The following is a 10,903-nucleotide window of genomic DNA, read 5'->3' on the forward strand; positions in this document are numbered from 1 at the left end:
CAAAGCGGTTGGTGTAGCCTGACGGATGATGGTGAAAAATAGGGTACGGAACTGGCCTTCTCTTATTGGCTGGTCTTCTGCCAGGCGATGTCACCACGTTGTACTCTATAGACTCAGAGGCCAGGCCAGAGTGACATCACAGGCAACGGAGACCAGCCAATAGCAGAAGATCAGTTCAGTACCCTACTTTTCACCATTAGGTGGCAGGCTTCACCACAGATTTAAGTGGGGCGTATTTAGTTACTTGAAGTTATTTTTTGTTTGAGAAGATCAGGGTCAGGACCAGTTCGTTGGTAATTTGGCCCATTCTGTTGAAGCACACCAGACAGCATTATGCATGTGTTTGTTTGACTGTGTGCTGTCACAAGCTCTGTCTCTGTCAAAAGCCACGTTGCTCACAAAAGATTAGAGAAGCAACAAAATATGTCCCTTGTTTAAAGTGTTTCATGAGGTTGCTGGTGTTACCCCCTCTAATTTGCTGCACTGTTAATTTTGCAAGTAGCCTAATAAAAATAATGATTGACTATTTTTTGCGCCAAATTATGGACAGTTGTAGTTGTTGCGTGTTTGCAGTTACTGCAGGTAGTAGGCCTACAGTAGCAACCAAACGAGGTCACCAGTGAGAGACAATAGTAACAGAGAGATGAAAGGATCTCATTTCAGCCCAGTAAGTCATTTATTTCCTAATCTCTAATACGGCATGATGTTGTTGGCTGAGCTAGCTAACGTTGTGTAGCTAACTACGAATCAGTAATACTAAAATACAATTGTATACTTCAGAGAGTTAACTTAACTTCAGTACCTTATGGCACTTTGCCCCATAGCCACCATTATAAAAAAAAGTATAGCTTTGCAATTCAGGCTAATCTTAAAGTGATTGACATGGTTTTATATGCTGGCAAATCACCAATATGAATCATACTTAATTTTAGACCTGGATAAATTTGCTTTGACTTAACAGTGATTATACCTGACAGGCAGAACATTTACTTTGACAAGCAAAAAACTTTTTTTTATGTAAATAAATACTTAGCACTTCTCCCATGTGCTTCTATCCATCATAGCTAGATATACTGTAAATGATGGGTGCTTCCTAAATACATGGTCACATGATGACAACAAATGTGCATGGTGAGGGGGTGGGTCAACTTACCCAGTGGCTCATCTTACCCCACTCTCCCCTAAGTGTCACAAAATGATCAAATTACGTACATAGGAATTTTGGCATTTTTGATCGTATAATCGTACAGAGGGCTACACTATTGTACAAATATGATAATTATCGTACACCTGGCAATGCGGTCTCTGAGCAAAAATGGCATCTCAGCTCAATTCAACATATTGTAGCATTGTCAGGAAGCAGGCGAGAGTCAGGATCTAGTCACCGCACTTTATTCTGTTAACACACAGGTTCCAGGGCTACTGTCAGCCGTAGCCCACGCCAAAACAACCCCACAACACACACGCCAAAACCCCGCTAGCTTCCTCCTAGCTTCTCCGCTCTTCACACACAACCTTCCCTCTCAGGTTCCACACACCAACTCCCCGAGCTGCCCTGTCCCCCGCTCTCACAGCTCCCCTCCCCCCAGCCAATCACAGGTGAATCCCTCTCTCACCCCCCCCCCCCCCCCACTGGCTAAATGTCGCCTTCACAGACCCCCGTAACTCCCCATGCACAGAACAGTACAACACACAACAGCAGCACACAAACCCAACCCGTTACAATATTATTAAATATATAAATGGGTAGGCTAGGTGGAATAAAAAACAAGTTCTTGTCATTCATCATATAAAACTTTCAGGGACCACTTGTGATTTTCACCATGCACACATGGGCTACATTCAGGGACAATTCCATGTTGCACCTTTTCACACATGCCATGGCAATGAACAAGGGACAGTCAAGGGAATCTGAGGTGGGCTGCTGTGGAGAGGAGGTGTCAGGACTCAATGGTCAGGACTGTCCCCCCTTTTTTTTTGCTAAATGGTTTAGCCAAAATGGTTGATGATCATCATCAACAACCATCAACTACTCTCCTGCACTGAGCTCATAACAGACGCACTGACGCTCTCTCCGGCCAAATGAAGCATCTTAAAGGGGCGGAGTTTCAAATAAACGGCATTGACTCGGCAACTTCCCACTTACCAGACGTCTGTCTGACAGCGGGGAAAACAGTAAAAATGGCAGCGGAGTGAGTGGCAGGAGGAAGAAGAAACTTGGAACTGTGATGATGAGGCATGCTGCAATGAGGCGCGACCTGCTCAAAGTGCTTCTGATCTATCTCCTCCTGCCTCTGTTGGCTTTCTGCGAGCATGGAGACGCGAGTGGAGGCTTGAGTCCGGCCGCCGGACGCGCTCTGCATCTCAAGGACATGGAGGAGTCTGCAGGGAACTCTTCTGACCAGCATCAGCACCGCCAACAAGTGCTGCGCTCCTCGCCAGGTCTGTCGCGGGCTTCTCTGTTTTACAGAAGAAAGAAAGTACACGTTAGTGGTGTGATGGTGGCATTCAAATCATCACTCTTTATTCGTTTTTACGCTATACTAGAGGAAAGCTGTCGTATGAGAATAACGTAGGCTACTTTGAATATGTGATGTGAGAGTGACCTGACATGACCAACCGTTTCTCCATTTGTTGCCTGTTCCCGCTATCAGCAATATAGCCTCGGCCTAGTACAATCACAGCAATGTGCTATTGACAGAAGAAGACATTGAAATTGGTAGAAAGCGATCCTAGTAGTAGTACATAATAATAATGATAATAATAATAATAATAATATTGACGTGAAACATCCTGAAAAGGTTTCATTCATGGTGTCATTTAACAGAAGACATACTTTTCAAATTGAGATTTCCTAATACAGTAGGCCTATTTGAATAAATTATCTCAGACTCTCTCTCTCACACACACACACACACTGCACTTTCCATGACAATCTGCTTGTTTACAGTGGGACAGTACTAGTAGCCTGATATATTATTGTCAAATCGTACACTGCATTCTCATCTTCAGAAGCAGCCAGCTCAGTGGGGTGGGTGGATTTGAAAGGTTGGACCCAGCATGAGGAGCTGAAAGGGGCATTTGTGACCGTGTGTTCCCTCTTCAGCCGTTTCATGACTAATTCATGCTGCTGTAGGAGTGCATTCCCCTCGCCTCGTCACATGACCCAGTCCAGTCTGTCTTCTCCAGGTCACATGACCCAGTCCAGTCTGTCTTCTCCAAGGAAAACTTGGGAAAAGCGCCCATAGAATGCTGTCATCGCTGGTGCCATGTACCCCCTGCTGGCTTGCGGTTGCCAAAACCTGTTTCCTCTACTTTCTCTCGCTTCAGTACAGAACAAGAACTCAGGGGAGAGAGACTGACTGTGCACTTTCGTAAAACATGACAAACAGACAAACGATAAACAAACGCTTCAATCTACAAATGAACAAAAGCCACCTTTCTTTGTCCAGATAATCAGTTCTTCCATGCTGAGACTAACATTGTTTTCCCTAAAGGCTCCATAGGCTAAGCAACAGATTTGAAGATTTACCCCCCGCCCCCATGCATCCCCCTCACTAGGCTCCACCCTAAGCGTCTTTTGTCCCAAATCTCTCTTTAAATTGATATTGCCGACTTGTGCTTCAGTTGTTGTTTATAGGCTGATTTGCTTCCACATGCCAAGGGGGTGCGCTTGTGCTTTCATCTATTATTGGTGGAATGTATGGCCTAATTCCAACACACACACACACACGCATGCACACACACACACACACACACACACACACACACACACACACACACACGCACTCTCCTGTTGGGGGCTACCAGAGATAAGTCCCTGCCGGACCATCTGTCTGTCCTGCCTGGTGCTGTCACAGTCAACATGTTTGTGTTCCTTCCTGCTTGGCATTCCCCACAGCGTTCTGTGCTCGTCATCCACCAACGCCTGGCCTACTTCACATCTCCATTTTACATCACGCCGCCCACTTCTGTTCTGTGTTCAAGTCACATTGCAGCATTTGGTGAAATGATGATGAAGTAAGTTACACTGCAAATCACCTCAAAATGCTTCCAGCTACAGACATGGAAACGAGGACAATTATCATAATTGTCAATTGCCATTCTTGCATACTAAGTTGCAAAGTTGTGCCGTTGCACTTTTTGTGAATTTACTTTCACATCCTGGACTGAACCGGCAGCTCTTGAACCTGCAATTGGATCAGTATCTTCCACATGCCAACACCAACTGGAAATCTAAAAAGGAATTACAGTTTTCAAAAAGAAGGAGCTTTTTGCTATCATGTGCCTCATAAACTATTCATGCTATATCACGCCCATCAGATAATGTGGGCTCTGTTTCTCATCCTACGAGAAGAACGGCTCAGCGGCCTGTAAGACCGCTCATTTCAAGCCACTCCATCAACCTCTGAGGTGGCTTCAGTTCACCAAATGGGGAGATGATAGTAATCTGGCATGGCTCACCTCCAGTCCTCCACTGCAGATTTAGCAACCCCACCCCCTTCTGTTATGTTTTGCTGCTAGGACAGAACACACACAAGAAGATTCAAGATTCATTTTAATGATGGTTGCAAAGTTGGTTGTGCTCAGGGGGTATGGTGGGGGGCGACAAAGTCCTGATTTGTTGGGACTTTCGTGTCTCATTGAAGAGGCGGATGGCAGTTGGGTAGAAGCTGCGACGGGAGGTTCTGGTACTGCCAGACATCAGTCTTCTGCCATGGAGTATAGGTGTAGTGTAAGTGTAGGTCCTGAACGAGGTCGCCTTTCCAAAAGATGCGTCGTGTTTCCCCTCTGGTTTCTGTTTCCCGACGCCCAATGGGAAGAGCAAGTGCAAGGCACTAGTACTGCCAAGCTCAGACCTTTGTGGCCCACTGGGGCCAAAAGTGCACGGAGTCATGCATCGCTTTTGATAGAAGTACCTACCGTACACTATGACTATGTTACAAGTATGTGAGGTTTCTGCTTCTGAATGGCAAAGACAACTCGTTAGCGGCCATGACATGAGATTAATTGTTTAGCTGCCATCAGGCACTATCAGGCGTGGCTTCCTTGGCTTTCACAAAAGCCTTTGGCAGTGCTTCCAGCCGCAGGGTTATGAGCCATCGCAGCGTAGCAGCAAATCAACCATGTCACCATCAGAGTCACCGTGTCACCATCAGAGTCACCGTGTCACCATCAGAGTCACCATGTCACCATCAGAGTCACCATGTCACCATCAGAGTCACCGTTAGGGAAAGATGCTTCAGATTGTATCAGTGTTTAGAGGGCAGTGACACAGCATTTTCTCATTCCATATAAGGCACAATATCGTTTACTCCTGTATCGCACAAAATGACCATAATATCATTCTGTAGGGGTTTGATAGGGTTGTTGATCAATAACAATAACTCAACATGAATGACTTTGCCAGGTGGTGAGATTTTTGCCTTTCAAAACTCACTTTCTGACCCTGTTTTGGAAACAGAAATCTCTTGAATATAAGATTCTCCCAGTTGGACTGCGGATTCAAACAGTCAATTTCCACAAGCCTGCTTTTCTATTCTTAGACTATGACCACCTTCACGGTTGGACACACACATCCCCTGAAACGCGGTGGGATGGATATTAAAGTTGACAACACATGAAAGCACCACACATTTTCCTCACTCATTGATTCTCAACCGTTATTATCGCATGTGCTTATTTGTGTGACCTCCGTGTATTGATATAGAGTCATATAGTGATATATTACTCGCTATTCTTTCTTCATTATTATGCAACACTATGCCTCAGAAATCAAGCCCTGTTATCATTAACCTACATACAGTATACTGTAGGCTGTAGGCTCCTGTGGCACAGTGCCATCTTGATTAATTGGGTCTGAGGATAAGGTGTCACATGATCACTTGCCTTAAACTGGATTCTATCGGAGGCGGAGCTACATGAACGCATAATTAGGGCTCTCAAACGAGAATCACATTATTGCTGATCTAGCTTGATGGTGTCTTGAATGTGCGCTGCTGTGTACTAATTGCCCAATTTTACAATTAGTATTTTGATCCACCTCTTCTCTTGAGACCGTTTGACATTCTGCTAATTAGTGTCCCTGTAGTGTTGTCAATAAGGCCTTGTCTGTGATAATTAAACCTGTTACTCCAAACGGGCCCACTATTCCCTACTGTTCTACAATAATAATACTAAAGACTGTGTTTGTGCTGCATAACTCCCAGGTGTGAATCTGTTTGAATGGAAAGCAGGGCAACACTGAAAAGAGCAAGCATGTTCAGCAACATTTCCCAAGACAAATAAAGGTTAAAGTAATAATCTGTGGCATTTAGACTGTTTTGCTACTCTTTATGTATGCCAGTAGTGATTCTCCATAGTCCCAGTTTGTCCCTTTGGCAAAACAGGAAGTGATGCGTTATAAGTTTGTTTAGAATAAATAGAAGAAGAACAGGGTAGTTACAGTAGGCAATATTTTTTTCCCATGATGACGAAGGCTAGGCTAAAGCATGACCCGCCCCTCTCTGCCTCTGATTGGCTGACTGTACTCGGCTGCTCCCACCTTCTTTCCAGGTGAGCCAGAAGTATCTCAAACGTGAGCAGCAGGTGCAAAACAATAATTAAATCAACAAGCACGAGATACTTCATTATATGCAACGTTACAATTGCAGACCCTATATCTGAGTTATTTAGGCCTACTTAGCCTATTGCACAGACGTGTAATTTTTTCTTGTCATTCCAAATTTAATCACATTGTTGCTCTGATTAAGTAGAAGTACAGTTATTTGTGTAAAAAAAGACTGGTAAAGCAGAAGTACTGATTCAACTTAATTACTCAAGTAAAAGTAAAAAAGTACAGGCTCTGAAATGTACTCAAGTATAAAAGTAAAAGGTTTTCTGTGCAAGGCGAATAGAAACTCACGTCATATTAGTATAATTCAAATACTATTCAACTTAAAAGGTCCCTTCAAAACATATTTTAAGATGCATAAAGACTATACTTTAATCTTCTAGTCTTAGTCATTATGACCCACTAGCTCAGAGAGTTGCATTGCTGTCTAGCAGTTTGGTGCTTGTGGCTTTGAGCCTCAGTGGCTTTTGAGGTTGTGGGTTTGATCCTCAGTCAGTTTTGAATGTCGACAGCCAGAGGAAAGAGTCATTTAAAGCCCTGAGAAAACCTCATTGAATCAGTCTGACTTGGTGGCACAGAGAGTAAGCTTGCTGCCCGGCAATATTGAGACCTCCGCTACTTTTGCGGTCGTGGGTTCGAGCCTCAGTCAGTTTTGAATGGTGACAGGCAGAGGGAAGAGACAAGAGCGCCCGGAGAAGAGCTGTGCATGTGAAGGGCACCTGGTGGTGTGAAGGAATAATACACACAGAGACACTGGGCCAGAGGTTGTGGGTTCGACTCCAGCTCTGCTGCCACTACCTGGAGCTAAGGGGGGGGGGGGCTGTTCTCCCCCCTGACCTCTGCAGAGACATGAGCTGAGGGTTATGAGACAGAAAACCACAGAGAGCTGAAATTTTACTGACATCTGAAGTACATTTTACCTGTCTGTTCTCTCCTCTGGCTGCCGCTAGTTGTAAAAATAACTTTTAGAAAAATTGCTCTAGACTCAGTATATGACTTGTCTGGATCTCTTTGCAGTCTGTCCACAGTGTCCATTTCTGTGGATCTGCCTGTAGGAGGCGCTAGGGCTGATGATGTTAAAGACAGGGCAGTGCTGTAATATGTCTCCTCCATCAGGAATCGAACCAACAGTCTACCTGTCAGACAGAGACAGTGACGCTCAGCCGACTGAGCTATGAGCTGTTAGGAGTTAGGCTTCTGATTTCTACACACTGTATTCACACACTGACAATAACACAGCATAAAGAGTGAGACAGGTGAGATTTGTACCAGTGAGTTGAGCTAGAGTCAGGGACTAACTAATCTCCTTCATCAGCTTATTTCTATCAGTGTTCAAACTACTGGTGATGATAAAGAAGGATCACTGCTGCAGCTTATAATTCAAGTACTTTTTAAGAAATTGCTTGAGGCTGGGATTGAACCAACAACCTTTGCATATCATACAACATTCACATGTTTATCTGAGTGAGCTATAACCCACTTTCTCTTAAGCTCTTATCATATTTAGTCAACCTCATCCTGATTTTATTTACTCAAGTTTTCGTCAACTAAGTGTCTAAGTATTTTCATCTCATCTTAGTCAAAGAAAACCATAACTATTGATTAGAATTTCCAAACTTATTGTAAATATATATTAATCTGTTATTCTGGAATTGTTTTATGGTTTGAATGTGCAATACAGACACAGATGTTTAACTTCTTCTCTTCTGATTGGATCTCTTCACAATTCGTCCCTCCCTAACATTTTTAGTCTAGTTTTCACGAGTGAAAATAGGTAGTCGACTAACATTTTTCCTCATAGTTTTCGTCTACGAAATCAACACTGCTATGGATACATGTCTCCACCTAGTGGTGCACTCCTCTTCCAAACTCACACACACTTTTCCACAACTACACCATGTATCTGAAACAATGTTTACTTACTGTCAATCTCGTCAAAGTTTCTGAAGACCATCTCCACGTGATCCCACTCCATAAAGCTGCATTTCCCAATGAAGGGCTGGGTAAACACCACATACTGATACATATTTCAATTCAAATACATGTCACTCTTGTGTTAGAATGAGTAAATGGGCATTGACACTGTTTTTATATAACCCTTGATCAATTCTCATTCATCTTTTATCTTTTATTTTTTATTTGTCTGTAGGCTACATACGTGCACTGCCAAAGTAGCGGCAGCATTAATAACCAGAGACCAGACTATATCAAAAACATAAACACACAGTGGCGTCTTTCATGCATGCTAGCAAGCGAAACTGCTGTCTGTCGGACCACAGACTGTAGAAAGAGACGCAGCATAGCCAAGCGAATGTGATTGGATGAACGTTTGACGCTAGGTCAATCACAGGCAGAGAGGGTGCCTCCAGCCTTCGCCATCATCCGGAAAAAAACATTGCATGAGCAGCGACAAAGAAAAGCGCCACCTACAGAAACTCAAACTTCAACAACAGAAAATCAAAGTAAAAAATACAGCACTGCCACTGGTGTATGCAATGATGTTTGATTGCCAAATTATCTAAAAAACAGTAACTCCAATGAAAATTTTACCACCAAAAATGTTGTCAAAAACAAATCATAATAAAGAAATATTGTGAATTACCTTAGCACTTTATAAAATAGGATGGCAGAAGTCTTCTTGTGTTGTGTTGTGTTGTGTGGGGAACATACTGGTTTGATCCTTTATCTTAACCTATAATCTGTGTTTCTCCCAGGGTCAGCCTTTGCCCTGAAGGTCCAGGTCAATGACATGCTGAGTCGTCAGTACCTGGACCAAGCTCAGGTGGAGGTCTACGTCAACTACAGCAGGACCAACGCAGCGCTCACTGGGGAGGACGGCTCTGTTTTGCTTCATGTCCCCTATCAACTTGGACTGCCTCTCACCCTGGTGGCCAGCAGGGAAGGCTACATTTACACAGTGCTGCCTTGTAGAACCAGCAGAATGCCAAGTAAGATGCACAGTTAGCGTGTGTGTGTGTGTGTGTGTGTGTGTGTGTGTGTGTGTGTGTGTGTGTGTGTGTGTGTGTGTGTGTGTGTGTGTGTGTGTGTGTGTGTGTGTGTGTGTGTGCGTGCGTGCGTGCGTGCGTGCGTGCGTGCGTGCGTGCGTGCGTGCGTGCGTGATTTTTATTTTAATCCTTTGATATCGATTCATATGTCCACAGATCGATTTTTTTCCCGTCCGTGAACGCACCACTGCCTCTCGTTCTTTGTGCATGCGCAAAGCGATCTCAGTATATTGAGTTCCATAAACTTTCCTATGATTGTCTAAACCTTCTGATATTCAATGTGTTGCCAAAATTTGACACACCCTACTCATTTAGCACCTAATTAGATTGCACCAAACAATCAAAAGCATCTGGCAATAATATTGAACCCAGAAGTGGAATGTGTGTCTGTGTGCTTCTGTCCCGTTTTTGACTCTGTCATCTACTCTACTCTTGAGTTTTTAACAGATTGCAATGACCGTAAAGAACTGAATCTTGAAGCTAAGCGATAGTATTGAGGTACAGTAAAGGCTTAGACTCTAAGCTTTTACCTCACAGTGCCATCTAGTGGAAAAACAGCACATTTGGAAATTAATGTAAAACATTCATCTTTTCTTTTCTTTTCTTTTCTTAATAAAAAGTTGATTTTCTATTTTTTGTTCTTTCCCTTAAATCATTGTTGTAGTATTTTCATCAGTGACCGTGTCGCTACTTGGTCTGAATGAAGGCAACATTTGGCTCTTTGAAGATTCTGTCCTTATAACTGGCAAAACATCAGGTATGTGTTGTCTTTCTTTCTTTCTTTCTTTCTTTTTCTTTCTTTCTTTCTTTCTTTCTTTCTTTCTTTCTTTCTTTCTTTCTTTCTTTCTTTCTTTTTCTTTCTTTCTTTCTTTCTTTCTTTCTTTCTTTCTTTCTTTCTACATGTAGCTACTGTATTTATCTGCAATATTTTAAGCTCATATCCTTCTAAGCATTTTTTGAAGGGAACTGAAAGAATAAATTGTCCAAACATGGCTGTATTAGAGAGAAAATATTGCTCTCTATAATTTTCTACTCTTGTTCCTCATGATTGTATGATCTGCAGATGCTTCATCCCAGTCCATTGTTCAGTTTCCTAAGAGCCTGCTGAACGTGGCAGAGGGCAGTGAGATCTCCTCTGTTCAGGCCTATCTGACGCTTCCCAAGCTGTCAACAGAACATGACCACTCTCTCAGCACTCTGGGCGTCGTGAGCAGTAAATCAGGTTTGTGTGAGAGAGAGAGAGAGAGAAAGAGAGAGATTGAAAGAGAGAGAGAGCATATCTCAA

At 43.2% G+C, this 10,903-nt stretch overlaps 1 protein-coding gene across 1 annotated transcript in view; it reads left to right on the forward strand.

Moving 5' to 3' along the window:
* Window positions 1-2,345: 2,345 nt before the first annotated feature.
* Window positions 2,346-10,903, forward strand: part of LOC310780466 (protein FAM171B-like) — a gene marked incomplete at its 3' end in the record, with an annotated part of 12,365 nt that continues 3,807 nt past the window's right edge. The window contains exons 1-4 of the mRNA XM_083641045.1: window positions 2,346-2,442; window positions 9,328-9,573; window positions 10,283-10,375; window positions 10,682-10,844. Of these exons, the coding sequence (XP_083497171.1) occupies window positions 2,373-2,442; window positions 9,328-9,573; window positions 10,283-10,375; window positions 10,682-10,844 (572 nt within the window). The 5' untranslated portion in view covers window positions 2,346-2,372. The remainder of the gene's footprint in view (window positions 2,443-9,327; window positions 9,574-10,282; window positions 10,376-10,681; window positions 10,845-10,903) is intronic.

The sequence above is a fragment of the Poromitra crassiceps genome (genome assembly GCF_964638095.1).
Source record: "Poromitra crassiceps genome assembly, chromosome: 8".
Lineage (NCBI taxonomy): Eukaryota > Metazoa > Chordata > Actinopteri > Beryciformes > Melamphaidae > Poromitra > Poromitra crassiceps.